The 26,676-nt window shown below is 49.8% G+C and overlaps 1 protein-coding gene across 1 annotated transcript; it reads right to left on the reverse strand.

Moving 5' to 3' along the window:
- Positions 1–4,484: 4,484 nt before the first annotated feature.
- LOC132586410 (serine protease 1-like) lies at positions 4,485–26,486 on the reverse strand. The gene is made up of 6 exons (XM_060258483.1): positions 26,285–26,486; positions 20,227–20,504; positions 17,222–17,396; positions 8,309–8,559; positions 5,740–5,876; positions 4,485–4,706 (listed from the first exon to the last, which is right to left on the reverse strand). Exons 2-6 carry the CDS (start codon positions 20,267–20,269, stop codon positions 4,545–4,547), a joined length of 768 nt encoding a protein of 255 aa, XP_060114466.1. The 5' UTR covers positions 20,270–20,504; positions 26,285–26,486; the 3' UTR covers positions 4,485–4,544.
- Between the last annotated feature and the right edge of the window lie 190 nt (positions 26,487–26,676).

Genomic DNA, 26,676 nt, shown 5'->3' on the forward strand with positions numbered 1-26,676 from the left:
GGAGCTATGTTGGATCAGGCCAGTGAACTATCCAGTCCAAAATTCTCTCATACAATGCCCAAAAAGCACCAGAATGTCCACCAGTGGGGCCAGGGCACTGGAAGCCCTCCCACTGTTGCTTCCCCCCCCCTCAGCACCAAGAATACAGACAGAGCATCACTTGCAGAGAAAGAAAGAAAGAAAGAAAGAAAGAAAGAAAGAAAGAAAGAAAGAAAGAAAGAAAGAAAGAAAGAAAGAAAGAAAGAAAGAAAGAAAGAAAGCCTTCCTCACCATCAGATGACCCCCATCCAGCAACAATTCTGCCCAGGGGTCGTTTGGTAAAAAAAATAGCTATTGGAATGCCCACTCCCCACCCCTCTCAGCTGAAAAAAACACACACACCCTTCTTTGCCACCCAGGCCTCCCAGGAAAATCTCCCCAAAAGAGCATACTGCAAGAAACATGAAAGCTCATACCTTGAAGAACACTTCATGGGTCTAAAGTGCCAGTGGACTCCAGCTTTTCTCTTAAACACTGGGAGGGGAGGAGAAGGAAGGAGAGGCAGCCCAGCTCCTCTCTGCACAACACAAAGACGGGGGAAGAAAGGAAGCCAAACAGAGCTCAGACTTTGCAGCCTGTGTCAGTCTTCAAAGCTAGCTTTTCTCTGCACAACAGAGAGACGGGGGAAGGAAGGAAGCAGAGCAGAGGTCATGCTTTGCTGGAGGCTGGGCTAGCTTTGCTGGAGGCGGGGCTAGCTTTGGCTTTTCTTGTGACCCGGTAGCGAGGCTTCCGTACCCCAATACCAGGTCACGACCCTGAAAATGGGAAACACTGACCTAGAACATCCCTGACAAGGGTTTGTCCAGCCACTGCTTAAAGTCTGGCAGTGAGGGGTGCTCACCACCTCCCTAGGCAGCTGATTCCACTGTTGAACAACTCTTACTGTAAAAAAGATTTTCCTAATATTCAGCTCATACCTTCCCAGCCTTAAGTCCATTATTGCAAGTCCTATCTTCTGCCATGAACAGAAACAGCTCCCTGCCCTTCTCTAAGTGACAGCCCTTCAAATACTTAAAATCATGCTCCCCCCTTCAACATCCTCTTCCCCAGACTGAATATTCGCAAGTCCCTCAGCCTTCCCTCATAGGGCTTGGTCTCCAAGCCCCTGATCATCCTTGTCGCTCTCCTCTGCATCTGGTCCCTTCCGTCCACGTTCTTTTTGAAGTGAGGCCTCCAGAACTGCAGATAGCTGGGTGTTTGTTTTATGGCAGCTGGTGCAAAATGCAGCAGGCTATCTTTGAATGAGCATTGCCTTTCAGAAACCTTTAAAATCAGTGCTGCTTTATTGTATTGTTATGCTTTGAGGAGCATTTCACACGAATATTGTGTTTTTGACTTTCCTCAGCAGGCTATGTGTATTCTCTGCTTTGAGGAAACAGGCAAGTCAACATTCTAGGAAGATAGATTGCATCTGACAAATAGAACTGTGTTTCTCGAAAGCTTATGCTACAATAAAATTTGTTAATCTTTAAGGTGCTACTGGACTCTTTACTATTCTAGAAGGAAGTAGCTCAAATGTATCATATCTTTCAACGAAATAGGAGTCAATTGCACCTTTAAGAGCAACTTAGTTTTATTTAGAACATAAGCTTTCGTGTGCTCTAAGCAGACTTCATCAGATGAGGATTCCCTCCATCCCTCCTTTTCTCAGCCTTGCCCCAGGACAGATGAGGATTGGGACACTAGAGAAACTGCGAGCCAGAGACTGTTGCTAGGCATCAAAGGTTTCTTCTGTCAGCAAAGGGAGAGGCCTCAGCTGAATAGAATGCCATAGAGTCCACCCTCCAAACCGGTTGTTTTCTTCAGGGTGAGAGATCTGTTCTCTGAAGTTCAGTTGTGATCCCAGGAGATCTTCAGGCTCCACCTGGAGGTTGGATACCCTATTCCTGGCTGCTTGCTATTGCTTAAGATTTGGGGAGTAGAGCCAATGGTTGGTGAGTGCGTAGGAGGACAGTAAGGGTGGCTGAATGAATGTCACAGGTGGGGGGAGTAGTGGTGTGCCAAGGATGCAGGGGTAGTTGAGAGGAAGAGGCAGGTGGGAGTGGGTGGTAGTTGGAGGAGGGGTGGGAGTGGGAAGTTGGGGGGTAGGGGTGGGAAAACATCAAGGGGGGGAGTGAATGCCTTCACTTGCCAAGAGCCTTTCTGGACCCCATTGAATATTTCCCCACAACAGGCCTTATTTCTAGTTGTCAAATAAAAAGCAAGGTTATTCCACAATCACACAACTGCTGAGAGTTAAGAACATCAGGTCAGCTGTTCGTCAAGTGAATCGGGCTGCTTTATTAACATTAGTCTGTATGCATATCATGTGGGCAAGAAAACCAGCCTAATTGGGAATAAATGAAATGTGATGCTGGTAGTTCTGTGAATGGAGCTACCAAGCAGGATTCAGAACAGAATCTCAGCATGAGGGAATGGGGAAGTCAAGCTTTCCTTCCCATGCCTTTCACTTGCCCTGAAATGGCCCCACAGAACTACTGTGGGGCACATTGGGGAAGTATACAGCTATTGATGCAAGAGTGATTGGTGATGGAAGAATAAGGGACAGTCATAGGCTAGGGGGTCTCCAATGTTCTTGAACCTGTGAGTACCTTTGGAATTCTGACTCAGGTTGATGGGCACAACCACCAAATGGTCACTGTAGAAAGTGGAGTCAACCACAAAATGGCTCTCACAGGAGGTGGAGCCAAACACAGAGAGGAAATCTAGACGCAAAGGAGGAATAATTTTAAAAACACACGGGGAAAGAGGGGTGAGAGAGAATAAAACGAACACTGCGGTGGCCGCTGCCACTGAAACAATATTATTTTAATCTGCATAATTTATCAGATCTTCAGTGGCCAATCAGAAGCACTGCCGGGTATGAGCCCCACCCACTTTCTAAAAACACTTGGTGGATGGCAAGGAAGGTGTTGGCAAACACCATGATGACCACATGTATCAAGCTGGGGGGATACCTGGTCTAGGAAGACATAAAATAGATGCAGCTCTGTTCTGGAAATGCACTCGCTACATTGGTATCTCTGCTAAATCTTCACTCGAGGACAGAGTTATGGGGAAATCTGAAGCCAAAGAAGTCGTGTAGGGCACTGATTGGCTGTGGATTTGTGATGTCACAATGCACCTTCCTCCTCTTCGTGGAGCATCATTTACAAAAACAGTTATTATTTTTAAAATAAGGGTTATAGCTGGGTAATCATAAAGCCTCTTCAAGCAAACTATCTAGGGTGGACAGCGTGAGAAGATAAGAGCCACAACAGTTGCTGTAAAGGCATGAATCTATGTCCTTTGATGAGAAAATTGAATAGATGGGAAGCCCATGGGGCAAAACACCCATGCTGGCTCCTTTTTTAATGCATATTTGTACATACCTTCAACAAAACTGAGAAAAATGGAAGTTTCATGAAGCTCTTTTGGAACTGTCTTTCATAGGATGCACATTCTAATTTTCTGTTAATCTCCCCCTAGCTTTATCCACTTCCACTCATGATAGATTGTGCTACAAGGAGGGAAGAGCCTGATTCTCACACATCATTAATCAAAAGGGATATAATGCATTCATCAAAGCTTTGCCTGTTCCTACATCTGCAAAACTCGGGACTGGGATCAACCTAAAGCAATAGGCAGTAACAGCCCATTGTCTAGCAGAATTCAAGTGCCATCATATTAATCAGGAGAGCTTTCAGGGGTGAAAATAAATAGAACCAGTGGGAAAACAGGAAGTGTGTGTTGGGAGGAAGTGAGTCCCTCCCAGCTTCCGGTGATTTCCTTGGTCCTCTGCCCTTTTCTCTTGTTCCATCATGATAACAATACAGAGCACTTGTATAGCGCTTTCAACCATTCAAAGCGCGTCACAAAATTACTTCATTGTATTGGTCTTCAAAGCAAACATTTGTCTATACTAGAGTTGAAAGGGACTGAAATCACATGGGAAAGCACAGCATATCTTCCCTGTCTCTGAGAAAACAGGGCCCAGAATAGTGTGGCAGCTGCTTGCCACCCCCGCTCTGCAGTTTCTTGGATTATAGCCCCTTCTTGCCTTTACATGGGCTAAGAAAGGGCTCCAATTGGTAAAACCTGCAGGGGACACAATTACTCCTTTCCTAGACCCTTGAAACAATGGAGTCTAGGGGGAGGATGGGTGTGACCCATTCCCCAGCAATTTTCCCAGTTACAGCCCTTTCCTCTTATTGTATGTTCGATGCAGACTCTATTTCTACCTTTCTTTCTCCACTGCCCCACATAACAAAATGCAAAGGGGGTGGAAGCAGCATAATGAACTTTCACTTAAAGCAGCAACATAACCTGAACCACCACCAGGCAGTGTGTGGCGAGACTTTGGCAATTATGGGACATTGGTCTCAATGGCAGAACATGGACTCAACAGATTTAGGGAGGAGACGACCCCATGCACAAGTTTTGTAAGCTCAAGAAGACTCATGCAAGAGGCTGGTCTTGTGGTGCTGAGGTTCCTTCTTCCCGGAGTCCTGCTTTGTAAGTTTGGGTCAGCATTTGCCCTGCTTTTTTATTGTGTCTTTGATCCATGGCACCACACAGCAGACTTTGCTATAGACTCCTGGATTTCCTTTCTGTGCACATACATAGGTCCCCCAAGAAACCACGCCTTCGAGCTTCCCATCACAGACCAGTGGGCCCCCAGAGTCACCCTGCAGGGAGAAATCACAGAAATGATCAGCGGGCACACCTATACCAATTCGATGCATTCGTCTACTTCACAGGGCTTTAAGTCCAACTAGATTGCCTGCTCTGTTCTGTATAATAGATTACCATGTAGGTATAATACGATGCTTTACGGTGTGTTTGGACAACATCTAACAGCATCTGAATGTCCATGCTTCTCTGACCTCCTTATACAGGGTAATGTTGCTGTACCATATTAATTGAATGCTGTTTACAGGGTTGCCAACCTCTGGGTGGGACTCAAACTTTGTTCTTTTGTAAAGTAGGTTAATATTATTACTGCAGATGGAGCCAAGGCTGCAGACAGCAGCTTTCCTAAGGCTTCCTGAACCCAGGGCTCCTTTATTCACAGTGCTGTCTCTTAGCCAGGGCTTTTTTTGAGCAGGAATGCAGTTCCAGCTGGCTTGGTGTCAGAGGGTACGGCATAATATGCAATTGAGTTCCTGCTGGGCTTTTTCTACAAAAAAAATAACTGTGTGAAACAATGGTGACATCAGGGGGTGTATCCTGAAATGCAAATGAGTTCCTGCTGGACTTTTTCTACCAACCCCCCCCCCCTGGTCTTAGCTACCAGATGACATAAACCCAAATTTATGGAGCCATAATAGAGTTGCCAGGTCTGTGTTGGGGACTTTGAGGGTGGAGCCAGAAGAAGGCAGGGTTTGGGGAGGGTTGGGCCTCAGCATAGTACAATGCAATGGAGTCCACCCTTCAAAGCAGCCATTTTCTCCAGGGGAGCTGATCTCTGCCAGATGGAGATCAGTTGTAATCTCAGGAGATAGAATCCAGCTACTACCGGGAGGCTGGCAACCCAAGGCCATAATTCATTCAGGGATCCTGTCTTTATGTACATTATGGAAGAAATATAACAGCTGAACAAAAGAAAAAGGATGATCTTGAAAAACTACACCAGACCCTCCCTGTCCCACTCAGCCCCTGAATAGTGGAGAAACCCCTCGGAAAGGGGATGCGTCAATCTGACTATTGACCCCTTCTCACCTGGCAGGAGTCTATGCCTCCCTCTGGGACTCCCGCACACATCATGAAGGGTGTGATGGCACCCCGATACGCATTATTGCATGTCTGATAGGGGACAGTTTTGACATCTGCACACTGTAGAATTTCTGGCAGCTTTGCTAGAAGAGAATAGAGATAGACCAAGAGGTCATTGGTGGATGAAAAGCAAGATGGACAGGGCAAAGTTGTCAGCCAGTGCAAGCGGAGGGACAGTTTGATTGAATTAACACTACCGGCTGCTATCAATAAAGTGGGATACAGCTTTAGATGGAAAGGCCACAAGCATGTTAAGTAACATCCTTAAGGCTTAACTCACAGCTAGGCCTGACTAAGAAGAGGACAAAGATAGAAGAGTTACCAAAGTACCAGTCTTATCTATAACCTTGCTATGTGCCTTACTGTATTTTACTGTGTTCCTAGGCAACAATGGAAATGGGGGGCTCTTAGAGCTCCAAACTGGATTTATCTGGTCAAGGAAGACACGTGTATTGAATTTCTTGCTATGGCACAGTTTCATCCAATGGTCTAATGCCAGGCTGGCAAACTGTATCAGTAGTGTATAGCTGGCTCTTGCGATGAAATTAGGCAAGAGGTTGCAGCCAACTGGTACATGTATATGTAGGGCTGCCAAGCTCCTGCCGAGGGTGGGGAATCCTCCACCTGGGAAGGCCCCGACCCACTGGCAGAGAGCAGGCCCCCGGGGAATCCCCACCCTTGAAGAGCCCCGTCAGCGAGCACTGTCCCCAGTATGATGACATCACCTGGAAGTGATGTCATCGCGGTGAGGAAGGCACACTGGGGATGCTCTAGGACTTGTGCTAAAAACTCTATACAAGGGTGTCAAACATACGGCCCGTGGGCCGGACCAGGCCCGCAGAGGGCTCCAATCAGGCCCTCCAGCAACTGATTGTTGTCCACTTCATTTTCCCTTGCCTGCTTTTTTCGGTTGCCATTTTGAGATCTCCTTGGATAAGCCAGAGCAGCAAAGCAGCCTTTCCCTCTCCCTCCTCCCTTTTCCCAAAGGGAGGAGGAGGGAGGAGCAGCCTCAGCCAATGAGGGAGCTTGGTTCTATAGCTCTGCTGGATGATTAAGTTTGCCAGGCTCAATTAATCACCCTGCAGAGTACTGAGACAAGCCTCTCTTCCTTCTAGGAATGGCTGAAGCTCCTCCCCCTCCTCGTGCCCCAGGGAAGAAAAAAAAGAGCCAGAGCTTCCTTTGCAGACCCCACCATCAGAAGAGCTACAAAGAGTGCTTTTAAAACTAGCAATGTTTTAGTGAAGGCATGAGCTTTTTGCCTTGCTATATATATATAGAGAGAGAGAGTTTTGTTGGGCTTGTTATAGGTATAACTGGGTTCCCCTCCTCTTTTTCACTGAACTCATGCCCTCCACTCTTTCTCAATAGGAAAGCATGTGAGCTATCTAGAAGAGAAATATCAGCATTAGGCTGAGAGTGTGTTCCACCCCAGGTTTACCCAGCACATTTTCCTTAATATTTCTTTCACGTTTTCCTTTGATTGGGGACTTCCCAGATAGTAGGCTGACACTGACCACTGTACATGGCCGTCTCTCTGTTCTTGTAGTTGTTTTGGGGGAGGAAATTGTATTTTTTTTTAGTTGTCATTTTTCTGGGGAAAATTATAGTTTTGTAGACAAGCACATAGCCCTCAATCTGTGCCATGATGCCTTCTTGACTAGTACGTGAAGCAACTTCTGTACAAAAGCTCACAATGCCCAGCTGCTTCATGTTCCTCTGGGTCTTAGGCTCAAAGCATTGACTATGAGACGTCTGTAATGAATGTCAATGAATCAAAAATAGGTTTGCAACTTACAGATGTGGATACCTGAACAGCACATATTCAAGACTGCTACGGCACAGACATTGTCTGCGGTTTTTAATACAATAATTCATAGCAAGAGGTGACATTTATCAGAGACTGTAAAACAAAATATTGCAAGCATGCTAATACTTTAAGCATGTTTTAAGTTTTAAAAAAATCTTTAATTGTGTGTCTGTGCCCTTCATAAAGTTTATGTCTGCCACCTGGCATTACATTTTATGATACACATGGCCTGGCCCAACAAGGTCTCATTTATGTCAAATCTGGCCCTCGTAACAAATGAGTTCAACACCCCTGCTCTATGATACCATAGAGTTTTGCCATGAATCCTAGAATGTTTCCTGTGTGATGCTCTAGGAATCGTCGTAAAACTCTATGGTACGATATAGTTTTATTGCAAGTCCTAGAGTGTCCCCAGCAAAGACATCCCCGGAACAATGACATCACTCCTGGGTGACATGATTGCGCTGTGCGTGAGGAGCTGGTCCCCCGCCGCAGCAGCGGAGGGACTCGGCAACCCTACGTATATGACAAGTTCACCCCAGTGTAGTATTATTGCCTGTTGTAGTGTTGCAAAGACTGGAAAATGCACCTGGAAGAATTTTCCATCAATATATTCTTAAAAGGGCAGGAATCTTTGTGGGAGATGGACCCAGAAATCCCACCCTCATAATGTCCGCATATCTAGGCCAGCAAAGATCGTCACAGTACCTTGAGGAGATCTTATGGTACCCCAGCCTGACACTGTGCATTTTGCATTATCTGGAGGGCACGTGGAAGGCAGGGGAATGGTCTTCACAGCATCACTGAGCTTGGCACAGGATCGAAGTCGAATAAGCATGAAATCCTTGTCATTGGTTCGTCTCTCGTAATTGGGGTGTTGTTTAACTTCAGCGATTTTGAAGCACTGCTCTGTTTTTTCTACCTTCTTCAAGTTCTGCTTGCCTAGGCACACTCTCATACTATATGGTGAAAAAAGGAACCGTGAGAACAACAAATGAAGATCTGAACTCAAAGAGGTTGAACCAAGAAAGCCAAGAAGTTCTGTGAGGGCTAAGGGTATGGTTATCAACCTCCAGATGGGGCCTGGAGTTCTTGTGGAATAACAACTGATTTCCAGGCTATGTAGATCCCTTTTCCTGGAGGAAGTGGGAACTTTGGAGGCTGGACTCTATGGTATACTACAGAGCCTAGGAGAAACAGAAGGCCTAGAATTGCATCACATTCCTACTGAGTTCTCTCCCCTCCACAAACTCCACCCTCCCCAGACACCTCCCTCCCAAATCTCCTGAGCTGGGACTGGTAAATCTAGCTAAGGATGAAGACGAGCACAGAGCCGTTTTCCAGCTAAGGATAAGTTTTATCTCTCAGGGCCAGTTCTCCACCCAAGCCACTGCAGCAGCTACTTGGGGTGGCATACTGAGGAGATCTCTGACACGTCACTGTGACTTGGCTTACTCCCTGGCCAATGGCATCACAAGAGGAAGTGATGGGTTGCACCCAACATCATCTCCTCAATCTGTGTTACTGCTAGCCAGGTCAAAGCCATGCCCCAGTATTTTGTGGCCCCAGTAGCAAGCGGAGGCAACTGACAGTGCAGTTGCTTGGGGCCACAAAATACCTTGAGTTGGCCCTCTCTGTGCTGCCCTTCAACAGACAGAAAAATAAGGATCTCTTAATGGGAAAGTTTCCCTTCTTGTAGCTTGAAGTCGGAACGTGCTAATTTTTTTTTGAAATCGCATGCTCGTAAGTCCCTGTGTGTAAATTCATTTCATTTATTTAAGAATGTTCTGTTTGTCCAATTAATGTGGTATTTAGAGTAACTGGCTGTGCATACTTTCCAATGGTTAAAAGTTGCCTCTGATTAATCAGGATGCAGATTTTTAGTTATTAAGCAATGACATTAAACACTCATTAATAATTTTGTGGATTTTCTTTGAACACAAATACTTAATTAGGACTACAGGCAGTAAAGGCTATCTTAGAAGAGGCATTCCCACCCAGGGAAATGCCAATTGCCACTTTAGGATCAGGAAGCAATTTTCTCCAGGTCAGTTTGGCCAGGGATCCTGGAGAGTGGGTTTTTTTTTTTTTTGCCATATTCTGGGCATGGAGCAGGGGTCACTGCAAGGGTGGAAGTGGGAGTGGGAAGGTATTTGTGAATTTCCTGCATTGTGCATGGGGTTGGACTAGATTACCCTAGAGGTCCCTTCCAATTCTATGATTCTAAGATGGAATGCTTCTACAGAAGCAATGCCCACCGTCACACACAAGTGCACCATCCCAAAATAAAGTATTCCTTTGTCTAGAACTGTGATTTTTCATCACATCTGATTAATCGTCAACACTTTTTTAAAACGGCAGTTCGAAACGGCATGACATTTCGAAACATGCTCAAAAGCAATGATACATTTTTTAAAAAATCAACTTGAAAATATCGGCATTTGCAATTTAAAAACAGCACCCAAACTATTTAGAGACATCATTTTTAAAAAATCAAAGACCAAAACCCAGGGAAGTATATTGAATACAAACAGGTTTGCTGCTACCGATGAAAAGAAGCCAGGGAAAGCAATCTGGGAAAGGTGCTTTCACAAAGATAGGTGCCACCTCTCAGGAAGAAGAAAAAGACTGCAGATTTATGCCCTGACCTTCTATCTGAATCAGAGTGGCTTACAATCACCTTTATCTTTCTCCCCCACAACAGGCACCCTGTGTGGTGGGTGAGGCTGAGAGGGCTCTCACAGTAGCTGCCCTTTCAAGGACAACTCCTGTGATAGCTATGGCTAACCCAAGGGCATTCCAGCAGCTGCAAGTAGAGGAATAGGGAATCAAACTCTGTTCTCCCAGATAAGAGTACGCACACTTAACCACTACACCATGTAAGAAAAAGCCCCCTACTTTTCATACACATGGACATCGTGATCACCAGTATGGTTGCCAGGGTGCCTGGAGTTTTGACTCGCACACATCTGCTCTAAGAAGTGGACTTTGCCCACGGTTTCTAAGGCTTATGTGGATACTATAAGCCTCAGCTTTGCAGCAGCATTCTACATCTCTAGATGGGTGTTAGCCAGAACTACAGACGAGCTCCCAGCTGCTCCTTGCGTGCACAGTCTTGGCCGCTGCAGTGGAAGAAGCCACGCCACCATGAACTGTACAGGCAAACACCCCAGCCATTCAGTAAATATTCAGCAGGGCATCAGATCTGAGTGAATGGGAAGGAATGCTGAATGCTCCCATGTAGATATAACCAGCTTAGAAATGACTGACAATGGGATGAATTGGCATTTAAGGGCACCAGGAAAAGTGGGCTGATGGCCTGAGAGGCTGCCCGGGGCAGGTTCTTTCTTCCTTGCTCTTTCAGCAGGTAGTGTCAGGACAGTCCAGGGCAACTTTTCCTAGGCAACCTTTCCCCTCCCAGTCTGCCCCTGACTGACTAACAGGATGCAAGGAGACAGATCACGATGGGTAGCTATGTTAGTTCATCTGTAGCAGTAGAATACAGCAAGAGTCCAGTTGCACCTTAAAGACTAGTGTCCCGCCCAGCCCGGGCGAGGACTGTGCAAGGGGGACCCCCGTCGCCTGCCAGCCGTTCCCGGCCCCCGTCGCCGCCCTGAGAGCCTCCCACACCTTCCAAAGCCCCGCGGTGGCCCCACCCCTCACCGGGGCTGACGGGGCACCAACAGCCGCTCGAACGACGCCTCTCAGCCGACGAGCCCGTCTCCGGGTCCGAGGAGCCTGGCCAGAGCGAGACGTCGGGGAGCAGGATGGAGAAGCTGAGCCCAGCGCTGGGCAGAGAGGAGGAGAGCCGCCTGACCCGTGGTGGCGAGAGACGCCACACCCCAGCACGCTGCAGAGGTCCAGGACACCCGAGGCACGCCCAGGCAGCCCAGCCCCGGCTTGCCTCTCCCGGGCGTCTGGGACTTTGAAGGGGGGGAGGAGCCAGAGAGGGGCGGAACCCAGGAAGGGGGAGGATTGGAACAGGAGGATAAAAGGAAAGGGAGGCAGGAGGTCGGGAGGAAGCTGGCCGGTGCTTATTGAGGCTGCCTCACGCGAGAGAGGGACAGGAGCCACAGCACAGCCAGGAGGGGAACGGGGGCCTGTGGTGAAGTAATCCGGCTCCCACCCCCTGTTTTTGAGACCTCCGGTGAACGCCCCAGAGTGCCCGGGCAGGGTGACGGCGGCACCGGGAGACCGGGAGGGGTGCCCAGGGCGTGACAACGTGGTGGAGAATGCGGGCCCTCTCCCGAGCCTAAGACAGCCACGCCCCCATATTCCGGCCCCGCCCGGGTGGCACTCAAGTCGAGTGGCGACCCCACCCATCGAGCCGGAGTCCAGCGACTCGTCAACAGACGAAACGAGTGAGGACTCCGTGATAAACTTGGAACTGATGTCCGCTATGGACACTAACCCCGCTCCCGTGGATTTGGCCCAATTTGGGCAGTGGCTCGCAGACCACCAGGCGCAGCTCGTATGGGAGGTCACCCAGCAGCAGACGGCGGCTCAAGCCACCCTCGTGCGGGACCTCCACCAGGCGCTCCTGGCCCGCCCGGAGCCGGCAGAGCCACCACCATTTCGTGCCGGAAGGAGCCCCTGGCCCCCTCTGACGAAGCTGGGAGCGGAGGACGATGTCGAGGCCTACCTGGAGGCGTTTGAGCAAGTGGCTGAGGCCGCTCGTTGGCCCAGGGAGCAGTGGGCCTTTATCTTGGGACCCTACCTGACCGGGGAGGCCCAAGCTGCCATGAAAGCCCTGGAGCGGGCCCAGGCTGTGGACTATACAGCGCTCAAGGCAGCCATCCTAGACCGCCTGGAGATCACGCCCGAGGCCCACCGCCAGAAGCTGCGTTCCTGGCTTCCGACGGGGGAGACTCGACCACGCTCGGCGATAGCAACCCTCAAGGACGCCGCCACCCATTGGCTCAACCCCACCACCAGCGACGGGCGGCGCATCGTGGAGCTGGTGGTAGTGGAGCAGCTGCTGCAGGTGTTTCCGCCACGTACCCGCCATTGGGTGGCCTGCTGGAAGCCCACCCGCCTCAGTGAGGTCCAGGAGCTGTGGGAGAACTTTCAGGCCGCCGACCACCGCAGCCTGCCCCCCTGCGCAGAGGGCGGCAAGCCAGGGAAGGGCTCTCCCCAGCCCGGCAGATGGTCCGCCCCAGGAGCAACACCAGAAAAGGCGCCCGGGACCGGAGACCACGGAGGGCAGGCGCGGCTGCTGCCGGCCCATGCCACACTTGGGTGGTGGGGGCCCGGAGGACGCCCGACGTTACCCGGACCGGGCCAGCTCGCCGGGGCCGGCTATGATGCTGCCGCCCCCGCTGGGGAGACAGAGGATACCGACCCAGGGGAGGGCCCGTCCACCGCAGAACGTCCCACGACGGGCGGCCGAGAGACGTGGCCTGCGGACTTGCAGTTCATGGAAGCTCAGGCCGAGGATGAGGAGTTGGAGGCATTGCGACGGCACGAAGCAGTCCGGGACGGGGTGGTCGTGGATGAGCGCCGGAGCCGGCGCCTGCCTCGGATCATCAGGGAGGAAGGCATTTGGTTCAGAGAGGTAAAAGGGTGGCCGGGCCCCGGGAAACAGATGTTGGTCCCTCACCGGTACAGGCCCGAGGTCCTGAAGGGCGCCCACAACCACCAATGGCCGGGCCACCAAGGGGTGAAGAGTACTCTGACCCGGGTGTTAGCCAACTTCTTCTGGCCTTCCGTGGCGCGGGAGGTCCAGGCCTACTGTCGCTCCTGCAACATCTGCCAACGCCTCACATCTAGGGCAGAGCCGCAAGCCCCCCTAGCCCCCTTGCTGGTAGTGGGGGTTCCGTTCGAGCGGATGGCCATGGACTTTGTGGTGCCCCTACCCTGCACCCCTCGGGGGGCCCGCTACATCCTGGTCCTCATGGACTACGCCACCCGTTATCCTGAGGCTATTCCCCTGCCCACCATGAAGAGTGCTGGCGTGGCCAGGGCCTTGATGCATTACTTCGCACATGTAGGGCTGCCTCGGGAGATACTCACAGACCGGGGCACACCCTTCACGGTGAGCCTCATGCGACAGGTGTGCCAGACGCTGCACATCTAGCAGCTCTTCACCTCCGTCCACCACCCCCAAACTGATGGGCTGGTGGAGCGGATGAACCAGACCTTGAAGGCCATGCTGAGGAAGACAGCATACGACCACCCCACTGCCTGGGATCTCTATGTGGATCCGCTGATCTTTGCCATCCGAGGGACGCCCCAAGAGTCCCTGGGGTATTCCCCGTTCGAGCTGCTGTATGGGAGGCAGCCCCGGGGGATCCTGGGCCTGCTCGGAGAACAGTGGGTACAAGGCAGGGGAGGGCCAGAGGAGACCCCAGAGGAATACGTCAGGCAGCTATGGGAGCGCCTGGAAGATGTGCGGCGGGAGGCCCGGGAGAACCTCACACAGGCCCAGGAAGCCCAGAAGAGGTGTTACGACAGGGGCGCTAGGGCCCGGGGGTTCCAGGTGGGAGACGACGTCCTGGTCCACAGGGGAGTGATGGGCCAGAACCAAGGGGACCCATGGCGGGGACCCTTCCAAGTCACCCAAGTCTGAGGTCCCCTGATGTACGAGGTCCAATGTGGGCCCCGGGCCCGCCAAAGGAAGACCCTCCACGTGAACAGCCTAAAGGCCTGGGTGCAGCGGGAGGCGGGGATGAAGCAGGGGCCCTTGGCCAAAGATCCAGGCGAGCTCCAGGATGGAACCCTGCCCTGGACGACCGCGGAGGGTGCCGGGGGAGGCCCGGTGTTGGACGCCGCTCTGACCCCCAGCCAGCAGCAGGATCTGCAGAAGGTCCTGGCCGAGTGCCCGTCGGTGTTCTCCGACCAGCCGGGCTTGACTACCCTGGTCAAGCACCGAGTAGTAACCCCCGCCGGCCAGGTGGCTCGCGCCCGTTGGAGGCCCGTGCCACAGAAGCGCTGGGACATCATCGCCCGGGAGGTGGAGGAGATGTTGCGCCTCAACGTCATCGAACCATCACAGAGCGAGTGGCACAGTCCAGTGGTCCTGGTGCCAAAGCCCGATGGCAGCGTGCGCTTCTGTGTGGACTATTGGGAGGTGAACAAACTGGCCAAATTCGATGCCTACCCGATGCCACGGGCGGATATCCTGATCGACCAGCTGGGGGAGGCCCAGTACCTCTCCGCCTTGGACCTCACCAAGGGCTATTGGCAGGTGCCCATGCACCCGGCTGACAGGGAAAAGACCGCCTTCGCCACCCCGCAAGGTTTGTTCCAATTCAAGCGCATGCCCTTTGGCTTGAATGGGGCTGTGGCCACGTTCCAGCGGCTGGTGGACAAGGCCCTGGCCCAGTGTGAGGGTTTCGCTCGGGCCTGTATCGACAACATCATGGTGTGTAGCCCCACCTGGGAGGCCCACCTGCTCCACCTCCACCAGGTGCTCCAAGCCCTGCAAGCCACTGGGCTCCACGCCAACCCGCAGAAAAGCCGCCTCGGCTTCCAGGAGCTAAAATATCTAGGATTCCTAGTGGGGAAGGGCCAACTCCGACCCCTGCCAGAGAAGGTCGTCACCCTGGAACAACAGCCCCGCCCACGCACCAAGAAGCAGTTACGGCGCTTCTTGGGATTCGCGGGCTACTACAGCAAGTTTATCCCCAACTTTGCGGCGGTGGCCACCCCATTGACGGACAGCCTGCAGAAGATGTGCCCGAATGTCCTCCAGTGGGGGCCAGCCCAGGATGCAGCGTTTGAGACGCTGCGCACTAGCCTCTCCCGTGACCCCGTGCTGCGCAACCCAGACTTCTCCCAGCCCTTTGTGTTGCACACCGACGCCTCAGGGACCGGTATCGGGGCGGCCCTGCTCCAGGGGAGCCCCGGGGACGAACGCCTGGTGCTATTCATCAGCCGCAAGCCCCTGCCCGCTGAGCGGGCGTACTCCACGGTAGAGAAGGAGGCCCTGGCGGTCAAGTGGGCTGTCGGGGCGTTGAAGTTTTACCTCACCAACAATCCCTTCCGGTTGGTGGTGGACCACGCCCCCCTGCTGTGGATGTCGAGAATGAAGGACTTCAACGACCGTGTCCTTCGTTGGTACATGTCTCTTCTCCCCCTTTCCTTCACAGTGCACCATCAAGCTGGGGCGGACCACCGCGTGGCCGACTACCTCTCCCGGATCTTCGAGGAGGAGGCGGAGAAGCAAGGGACACAGGGGGGGGGGTGTCCCGCCCAGCCAGGGCGAGGACTGTGCGAGGGGGACCCCCCGTCGCCTGCCAGCTGTTCCCGGCCCCCGTCGCCTCCCCGAAAGCCTCCCACACCTTCCCAAGCCCCTGCGGCGGCCCCACCCCTCACCGGGGCTGACGGGGCGCCAACAGCTGCTCGAACAATGCCTCTCAGCTGACGAGCTTGTCTCCGAGTCTGAGGAGCCTGGCCAGAGCAAGACGTCGGGGAGCAGGAGGGAGAAGCTGAGCCCAGCGCTGGGCAGAGAGGAGGAGAGCCGCCTGACCCGTGGCGGCGAGAGACGCCACACCCCAGCACACTGCAGAGGTCCAGGACGCCCGAGGCACGCCCAGGCAGCCCAGCCCCGGCTCGCCTCTCCCAGGCGTCTGGGGCTTTGAAGGGGGGGAGGAGCCAGAGAGGGGCGGAACCCAGGAAGGGGGAGGATTGGGACGGGAGGATAAAAGGAAAGGGAGGCAGGAGGACGGGGAGGAAGCTGGCCGGTGCTTATTGAGGCTGCCTCGTGAGAGAGAGGGACAGGAGCCGCAGCACAGCCAGGAGGGGAACAGGGGCCTGTGGTGAAGTAACCCGGCTCCCACCCCCTGTTTCTGAGACCTCCGGGGAACGCCCTAGAGTGCCCGGGCGGGGCGACGGCGGCACCGGGAGACCGGGAGGGGTGCCCAGGGCGTGACAACTAGCAAAGTTTGCGGCAGAGCTTTCTGAAGAAAAAGGCTCATACTCTGCTGCAAATTTTGTTAGTCTTTATGGTGCTATTGGACTCTTGCTCTTTTCTACTGCTTCAGGATGCTAGGAATTGTAGCTCACAAGGTTGGAAATACAAGGGAGAGGAGAGTGCCCACACCTTCCTCCCTATCTGAGGTTTCAAGGGCACCACTTGGAGGAAGGGGACAAAGTTTTGTTTTTATTTACTTAAAACAGTTTTATGCTGCCTTTCCATCCCATCAGAGCCCTCAAGGCAGTGAACATTTTAAAAATGTAAATACTCAAGCAATTAAAATACAAGCAACAATATGAAACAATTCTATTAATAACACATGGACAAACAACACTAGAAGAAAAGTCAGTGGCTGCTATTGGGGATATTCCAGACAAAACAACAACAGAAGTCTTCACTGTGACCTCCAAACCACCAGCAGAGGGAGACAGACAAATGTCCTTGGGGAAGGAGTTCCAAAGTTCTGGTGCCACGAGAGAGAAGGCCCTTTTTCAGGTCGCTACCTGTCTAGTTTCAGATGGGAGAGCACCCAAAGCAAGGTCCCTGAGGATGATCAGCATGAACGGGTAAGTTGCATCCTAAGGAGGCACAGCTTAGGGTCCCAGACTCTCAGGGTACTTTTATTACCTTGTACCCCAAGGCAGTCAGGCAAGGGTATTCTGTTCACTTTCCCTCAGCCATACCTAGTGGGGACATTCACTTACCCTATTTTGGGTTTGCAGTGGGCGGCAGAGAGGACCCAGCATGGATGCACTAAGCTCCCTCCACAATAAATGTTCCAATTGCCTCTGCGTCCATACACAAGAGCCGCCTGGTAGGGGCGTTGGAGTTCTCCGCATGGATACCCACCAATGATTCGGTTACCTGGCTGGGCAAACACTGCAAGACAACAGCAAAGTCAATATCATAGCATCACCACACCTTGGGGCTTTCCCTTCTCCTGAGGACTGGTCTCCCTCAAAAACATTCTAAAGCAGGAGTGGACAAAGGCCAAGATGCTGCTAGGATCAATAGTGAAAAGCAGTGCAGTACCACTGCATTATCATGATCGTACCTAACCTATCATGGCATTATTTGTTAATTTGATGCTCTTGGGACCAGAGCTGGCCTACTCAGCAGAGAAATTTGGCAGGGAGGAGGAGCTGGAAGAGTTGGATTTATACTCTGCCCTTCACTCAGAGTCTCAGAGCAGCTTGCAATCTCCTTCCCTTCTTCTCCCCATAACAGACACCCTGTGAGGTAGGTGAGGCTGAGAGAGCTCTCAGAGAACTGTGACTGACCCAAGGTCACCCAGCAGCTGCATGTGAAGGAGTGGCACAATCAAGATCTTGTATATAGCCATTTGCACAGGCGCATATGTTTTAGTGCACTGGAATAAATCTGAACGTGGTTTGTGCTTGAATTCCTGGCAGTGGCTCATATATATTGTTTCCCTTTCATATGTATTGTTTCCCTTTCTGAAACCCTTTAGTCCTATCAGATTCTTCACCTGCTCTTTCCTTCACACCCTGGTCACTGACCCTTCCAGTGGACCTTAACCTAAACATTTGATTTTGTTGTTGTTCTGTACAGAGCCACACGGGAGGGAAGGTAACATGGTATAGCCTGGTCTCATCAGATCTTGGAAGCTGACCAAGGTTGGTACTTGGAAGGGAGACCACCAAGGAAGACTCTGCAGAGGAAGGCCATGGCCAACCACCTCCCCTTTTCACTTACCTTCAAAGCCCCTTGCTGGGGTCACCATCAGGCTTCCCTTTAAACTGAGTTAGCGTGAGCTAGCTCATAGATTTTTAGCTTCCAGCTCACATTTTTGTCTTCACTCAGGAAGGATGACCCTCAGAGCACAATAATTTATTCAGTAGCTCACCACTTTAATGCCAGTAGCTCATAAAGTAGAATTTTTGCTCACAAGACTCTGCAGCTTAGAGGGAACATTGGTCACCATAAGTTGGGTATGACTTAATGGCAAACACACATGCTGAATCACTTTTGATTCTGCAAGCATAGTATGCAGACTCCTGCCTACCTCCACATTTGGATAGCTTGCCTATTCCAAGTAGATTAATTAGCAAATTGAGACTTTGGAAAATGAAGATGAGATGGACTTTGACCTGGACTTCTTATCTTCCTAAGCAAGGACTTCTTACAGGACTTCTTCCTAAGCAAAACTTTAAGCAAAGACATACCTTCATTGTGAAGGGATTCTGTACATGAACCCCTGCTGTTGGGACACGTAAAACATGAATTCTAGCGGGTGACTACAGATTAGAGAATCTTCTCCTTAGCTAGGGCATGGCTTTGGGATCACCCCCTAAGGTGATTTGTCTCACTGGTGAGAGCCAGTTTGGTACAGTGATTAAGAGCAGTGGACTCTAATCCAGGAGAGCTGGGTTTGATCCCCCATTCCTCCACATGTAGCCAGTTGGGTGACCTTGGGTCAGTCACAGTTCTCTCAGATTTGTTCTCACAGAGTCACAGATATCTCAGAGCTCTCTCAGCCCCACCTATCTCATGGGAGTGTCTGTTGTGGGGAGAGGAAGGGAAGGTAATTGTATGCCACTCTGCGACTCCAAGTGAAGGGCAGGGTATAAATCCAATATTTTCTCCTTCTTTAGAGAGCCCTGTGGCACAGAGTGGTAAAGCTGCAATACTGCAGTCAAAGCTCTATGCTCATGACCCGAGTTCGATCCCGGTGGAAGCTGGGTTCAGGTAGCTGGCTCAAGGCTGACTCAGCCTTCCATCCTTCTGAGGCTGGTAAAATGAGTACCCAGCTTGTTAGGGGGAAAGTGTAGATGACTGGGGAAGGCAATGGCAAACCACCCCGTAAAAAGTCTGCTGTGAAAATGTCGTGATGCAACATTACCCCAGAGTCGGAAATGACTGGTGCCTGCACGTTTACCTTTTTCCCCCTCCTTCTTTATTCCATACCTGCTGGCATCCCTCCATATGCTTTAAAAAGTCCTTTTGACAAGAGGCTTTGATGGCTATGCTGCCACTTAGTGGTTGGGTTGGTTTTCTAGCTTTTGATTAGTTTTTAAAAATTGTATTGATTGATTTCTATCATGTTATTCCAGTCATAGAACATACCGGAAGGATAGGACACATTAAAAACATAAACATTGCCATTTCAGATAAAGGAGTGGACTCAGCCAGGGTTTCTGTTGATGAAAAAGGAGGATGGGGGTCACCACAAAAAAGACAATGCTATGGAATCATTGGACCTGCATGCACAAACGTTATGTGGGATGGGGGTTGTTAAGTAATAAGAGGAAATGGGTGAGACTTGGTGAAAAGAGCTGGCTGGATCTAGCCCAAAATACCAATGCCAGTATCTTAACAACAACAACTACAAAAGCATTGAAATCAATATTACATTAAATTCATCATCCATGCTAAGCAGTGCCTCGATCTACCTGAGACCTTGAAGAGCAGCTGATCACCTGTTAGATGCTGTCACTTATCAGTGATGCTAGTTTTTCATTATAAACGTTTTTTAAAAGAATGTTGTTAAGAAGACAAGATCAAGGCACTGCTTTGTTGGGGGGGGGGTTTCTTTTTTTCTTTTTGCAACTTGGTGTAATCCTGTTGGGGGGTTCTTTCTTCAGAGGGGATGGGAGGGAAGGATTTCAGTGTGTTAAGTAAATAAGGAGGGAACGCGCCAAACAGCGGACAGTTGAGAGATCCTTGGAATGAAACATTCTTGCCTTACCTGCCGAGCTCACCACAAGAAGCCCAAAGATGAACAGCTTCATCGTTGCACGGATGGATCAACGGGAGCCCAAGTCTTGCTGTGGAATTGGCTGCAGGGCAGAAGATTCTCAAGGCACTGTTCTAGGATATCCGCGGGAGTCAGCGACTGATACCAGCCCAGTCTCCGTCCTCATGCACACACCCAACTGATGATGCTGAATATTGCCACTGGAATTTATTTATGTAAACAATCCTTCCATCGGTGTTATTTCTGGTACGCTGTGGTTAATTCCTACGCTGAAGGAAGAGGAATTATTCACCAATGAAGCAAGCACTTCCTGTTTAGGTAGGAAGGTTTGGACAAATGAGGGGGTGGGGACCTGGGGAGAGGGGTTAAGATATGATAAAGAAATGATGAGTAGGGAAATAGTTAAGCCACTGAAGTGCATCCAAATTAGACTAGGCAGTTCCATGTCTAGCTTCCTGCTCATTTATGATGCGCACTGGAGAACAGTTCCTGGGTTCATTCTCCAGTTAGAAGGATCAGGGAATGGAGGATGTGAAAGACCTCAGCTTGAGACCCTGTAAAGCAAATGCCCATCAGTCCAGGCAATACTGAGCTCAATAGATCAGTGTTCTGAGGCAATATACAGCCCCTTCACATGTGTTCTTGTTAAGGAGAGGGGCAGTGGCTCAGTGGTAGAGCATCTGCTTGGCATGCCGAAGGTTCCAGGTTCAAGTCCTGGTATCATCAGTGAAATTAACTGACTAGTAGATAATGTGAAATGCCTTCACTGTAGTCCTCAGAGAGACACTTTCAGTTAGAATAGACAAGACCCCTACCTGAGACCTTGAAGAGCAGCTGTCAGTCAGAGTGGGCAATATCAGGATAGACCAATGGGTTTGACTAAGTGGAAAGCAGCTTCATGTGTTCACGGGGGTCCTTTGGGCCAATATCAATCTGCCCCACAGGGCTGTTGTGAGAATAAAATGTGGGGCAAGGAACTTTGGGATGTTGTGGAGGAAGGGTAAAATGTAGACCAGGGTTTCCCAAACTTTTCTTTCCCGTGGCCCAGTTATTTTTACACTTCTCCTTCATGGCCCACTAAAATTTGGGGGTGGAGCCAGGAGACAGGAATTATGTCATTTCCTGTGGTGTCAAGGACCAAGTGATGTCACTTCCGGGGCACACTGAACCAAAACGCCACCTTTTCTTGTGATGTCACTTCCAGGGCACTCCCCCAAACCTATCTCTTCTTCGGAAGTAAATTCATTTTCAGAAAAATCTCTCTGAAACTCATGCTAAGCCAAAATGGGGGTGGAAAGTGGATGGTCCTCTCTTTTCACCCCCTCACCTGCATGCACCTATCTGTTTGTGTATTCTTCTCCAGCTTACAAGTACTCCTAATGCCCATGTTCAATTGCCTGCACCACCTACACATCCCTTCCTCAACAGCACTGGCCACTGTATGCAGTTGGGAGTGCTGTTGCCATTGCCATCAGGAATGCCAGCACTGTGTACCACCCACACTGGGCCCTGGCAGCTGCTCTACCTCAAAATATGCTGACACATTTAATAGACCCTTTCTTCAGCTGCTGCTACTGGAACCCTGCCTCAAGCTACAACCAAGCTTGCTTGGTTTCAAGAAAATCTTTCGACAGCTATTTTTCATACTTTTCTTTGGTTGAAACATGGGGAAATTGCTGTGAAAGGTAGCAGAGAATTGTACTGCAATTAATGAATTAATTTCAAGTTATATGAAGTTCATGCAAGCTTTTCTGCAGTTATCCCAAAAAGAATATTTATGAGGGGCTTACAGCTTTTTACTGGCTGTATTTCCCATGCCTTTAAAAGCAACTTGTGCAAATACTTAGCCAGTGAACTACTTTCATCCTTTTTAATATCTACAGGAGGAGTTTAATTTTGGTGTTAGACAGCTGTTAAAAGCAGGACCAGTAAAATGGTGCCAACTTCATAGTATCATCTTTTCCAGTGCTGTTGAGATATACCGCAGTAATCTCCAATAATCTCTTTCTGCCACACACCTCTTACTCTCACTCATTCACAGAGAAATCTCATAGAAGGCCACCTGGCTACAACTGGGGGTGCCAACTTTTCATTGGCAGAGCTCCTATGTCTTCAACAACAGTATGATGAACAGAAAAGTTTCATCCAGTAAAAATGGAAGGAAAGAAAGAATGAAATGGAAAGAAAGGAAAATAAAAGAAAATAAAAGAAAGACATGGAAAGAAAGGACATAAACATAAGAGAAGCCACGTTGGATCAGGCCAGTGGACTATCCTGTCCAAAATTCCCTCATACAATGCCCAAAAAGCACCAGAATGTCCACCAGCGGGGCCTGGGCACTAGAAGCCCTCCCACTGTTGCTTCCCCCCCTCCCAGCACCAAGAGTAATAATAATAATAATAATAATAACTTTTATTTCTATCCCGCCCTCCCCGCCTAGGCGGCTCAGGGCGGCTAACAACAACTTACACATTAACATAAATAATAAAACTTTAAATTTAACAATTAAAATTAAACATAAAAACCAGTCAGTTAAATTAAAATACATGATTTCCATTAGACTAAATATATATGAGTATATCTGGCAGCAATAGAGCTGTTATGGCGCTGGTTCTGCCAGTTTAGGTAGTCTTATGGATGGCGGTTCTTACACCAAGCAACTCAGCAGTCAGTGTCATTATAGGCTTGCCTAAAAAGGGCGGTCTTGCAGGCCCTGCGGAACTGGCCGAGGTCCCGCAGGGCCCGCACCTCCTCCGGGAGCTGGTTCCACAATGCCGGTGCAGCCGCTGAAAAGGCCCGTACTCTAGTATGTTGGAGTTTGACCTCTCTTGGCCCAGGGATGGTCATTTTGTTTTTACCCACTGACCTCAGTGCCCTCTGGGGTTCATATGGGGAGAGACGGTCCCTTAGGTAGGCTGGTCCTCGGCCATATAGGGCTTTAAAGGTGATAACCAACACTTTGTACTGGACTCGGTAGACAATTGGTAGCCAGTGCAGTCCGCGCAGCCCCGGCCGTATGTGCTCCCATTTCGAGAGCCCTAACAGTAGCCTGGCCGACGCGTTCTGCACCAGCTGTAACTTCCGAGTCCGGCACAGAGGTAGCCCCAAGTAGAGGGCATTACAGTAGTCCAATCTTGAGGTGACCGTTGCATGGATCACTGTTGCGAGGTCCCGGCGCTCCAGGAAGGGGGCCAACTGCCTTGCCCGCTTCAGATGGAAGAATGCTGACTTGGCAGTGGCTGCTATCTGGGCCTCCATTGATAATGGAGTACAGACAGAGCATCACTTGCAGGGAAAGAAAGAAAGAAGGGAGGGGGCAAAGGAAAAAAAAAAGCCTTCCTCACCATCAGATGACCCCAGCCAGCAAAAATTCTGCCCAGGGGTCATTTGGTTAAAAAAAAAAAAAACCTACTGGAATGCCCACTCCCCACCCCTCCCAGCTGAAAAACACCCCCCCCCTTCTTTGCTGCCCAAGCCTCCCCGGGGAAATCTCCCCAAAAGAACATACTGCAAGGCACAGGAAAGCTCATACCTTGAAGAACACTTCATGGGTCTAAAGTGCTAGTGGACACCAGCTTTTCTCTCAAACACTGGGAGCAGGGGAGAAGGAAGGAGAGGCAGCCCAGCTCCTCTCTGCACAACACAGAGATGGGGTGGGGCTAGCTTTACTGGGAGCGGGGCTAGCTTTGGCTTTTCTTGTGACCTGGTAGTGTGGCTTCCGTGGCCTGGTACCGGATCACGATCCTGCAAATGGGAAACACTGATGTAGACTGATTCTGCAGTAGCAGTTGCTTCACCTCAGACTTGTGCTTTCTCCAGCTCAAGCAATTGGTGCCTCACTGGTTGCTGTAAAGCCACATTTTGACCCACGTCTCCCTCCAATTTCCCCCACATCTTCCTGATCTCTATAAAACAAGATCAGGAAGGCACGGGGGAAATTAGAGGGAGCTGCAGATCAACATGCAGCCGTGCAGCAGCTGGTGGTGCACTGATTGCTTGAGCTGAAGAAAGCAGAAGCCTGGGGGCAGAGCAACTGCTAGTGAGGAGTTTGTTGTAGTCTTATTATGACAGCTCTTATACTAGTTTATGACATGGATGTCCTGATTTTCCTCTGTCATGGAGCTCATGGAGGTATCTGTGGACCCCCAACAATCCCCCATCCAGCCAGTGTCCAGATCTGCTAAGCATCATCAAAGGTTGCAGCGTCATAACAAAGCAGCCCCTCCATTCTGTGCCACTTTGCTGCCCTACATTTCTTTACAATCTTTGCCCTAAACTTTAAAAGTCATTAGTGTATAATAGTTAGCGCCTAAATATCGGGGGTAATATGAAAACAGTCCAACCTTACACTTCATAAGAATACCAGAGGGGTGGCATTAGCCAATGGGCAAGAAGGGTATCTGCTACAGGCCCGGGCTGAAAAGTCCCACACCTGCCCATTGCCCCACCCACCCACAACAGAAGAGGCAAAAGAAGATAGAGAATAAGCCCTCATTTGCACCCATCCTGTCTGGATCTCAGGCCACATGCTCACAACAACAATTGCTCCCACTCATCCTATCCAGGGGTCAGGTAGTCAGCATAGTAGTAATAGAAGAAGAGTTGGATTTATACCCTGCCCTTCACTTGGAGTCTCAGAGTGGCTTACAATCTCCTTCCCTTCCTCTCCCCACAACAGATACCCAGTGAAGTATGTGGGGCTGAGAGAACTCTGAGAGAACTAGGACTGGCCCAAGGTCACCTAGCCGCTGTATGTGGGAAGAGTGGGGAATCAAACCTGGTTCTCCCAGATTAGAGTTCACAAATTTATAATGAAATAATTTTGATAATTGGTTTTCCTTTGACTTTTAACCTGGAGCTTGTACTACTAAATCTTTGGGAAACTTCTCATGTCTCAAAATCTCTTCAGGATTTAATCTCAAGAATGCTTGTTGCAGCTAAACATGTTATTGCTGTGGAATGGAAGTGCTTGCATCCCCCATCCAGAAACTCCTGGGGCCTGAGCCTCTGGAATTATTTCATCCTGGACAAATTAACGCATGATATTGAGCCCAATAGGCCAAATTCAGGTACATCCACATTTTTGAAGAAATGGTCTCCATTCATGAATAAGATTCAGTTCACATCAACCAGTCAAAACAGTGATCAGTATGCTTTTTTTCTTTCTTGTTTGGCTCTACATTGATAGTATTCAAATACTTATTTATATTCACATATCTTTATTTATTAATAATTTTAAAGGTTTTAGCTATTCAGCTTGCTGCGGGGAAAGTGTAAATGATTGGCGAAGGCAATGGCAAACCACCCTGTAAAAAGTCTGCCATAAAAACGTTGTGATGCAATGTCACCTCAGAGTCGGAAATGACTGGTGCTTGCCCAGGGGATTATCTTTACCTTTTAATTTTCCTTTCTCTTTCCTATCTCACTAGTTTTACTGCTTTTACTACTAATATTTATGCTGGTTCTTAAAATAATCTGTACTCTTTTAGTATAGCAAAAAGTCCCATTGAATAACACTGGCCTTACATCTGAGTAGACCTCCCTATATCCCATTCCCTATCCTATTTGCAAGGTTGCCAAGAACTATGGCAGCACAATTCTGAGAATCTTTCAATGCCATCCTAAACAGAGTTACATCCTGCTAAGTCCTTTGAAGCCAGTGGGCTTAGAAGGATGTAACTCTGCATAGGATTGCACCATCAGTCACCTGTTAGTCCTAGGAAGCCAGAAGTCAGTTGATTTCTTTTTAGATGATGTTTGAATTGAATCTAAGAAGGGGCAGAATGTTAGTTCTAGTTGCCCCCCTGATGTCCCTTCCTGTAATCCAACTACCTACTCTCCAGGGATATTTTACAACAGTATGTCATTGAACTTACTGTCTTTCCTTGTCACTTCCCAAAAACAGCCTTATTATGAACCAAGAATGCCCTGTATTCTCCCCCAGATATGGAACAAGAATGATGGTGATGAACACCAATAATAATAGCTCAACACTTACCCCAAACCAGACATAACACCAAGAGTGAGCTAGTATTTGCATTTCACTCACCTGCAGTCCCTGATGGAGAAACACAAGATGGAAGATGTTTTGATGTTGTTGTCCTAAGCACAGCTGAGTAACTGGCACAGTTGTTACCATCTAAATGCCAGGAGAGTAGGAAGGCCTAGGACCATTCCCTTGATGCCTCACAGCTTGGAGCTGTGACTCAAAGCAGTGGCTCTATCTTCTGATCTCTGCTCCAACAAGGAATCCACGTTAAGGTGTTTAACCTCCAGGTGGATCCGCCCCTCCGCCTCTTCACATTTATTCGTCTTGCAGTCTTGCCAGTGGGCATTTCCACGCAGGTTTGCTTGAGGGCATCATGATGAGGTTGAGAAGGCATGCCTAAAAGAAGGGGAACGCTTTTGTAAGAAACTAGGCATTCTAGGGCAAGAGGTCGC

The sequence above is a fragment of the Heteronotia binoei genome, chromosome 17 (genome assembly GCF_032191835.1).
Source record: "Heteronotia binoei isolate CCM8104 ecotype False Entrance Well chromosome 17, APGP_CSIRO_Hbin_v1, whole genome shotgun sequence".
Taxonomy (NCBI): Eukaryota; Metazoa; Chordata; class Lepidosauria; order Squamata; family Gekkonidae; genus Heteronotia; species Heteronotia binoei.

What these genes read in the sequence shown, in the direction of transcription:
- LOC132586410 (XM_060258483.1), bottom strand. Translation starts at nt 20,269, where the DNA reads ATGAAGCTGTTCATCTTTGGGCTTCTTGTGGTGAGCTCGGCAG. An exon ending in CACTGCAAACCCAAAATAGG is followed by an intron (nt 8,560 to 17,221) that starts GTAAGTGAATGT and finishes TTCACCATATAG; the next exon opens with TATGAGAGTGTGCCTAGGCA. An exon ending in TACCATAAGATCTCCTCAAG is followed by an intron (nt 5,877 to 8,308) that starts GTACTGTGACGA and finishes ATTCTCTTCTAG; the next exon opens with CAAAGCTGCCAGAAATTCTA.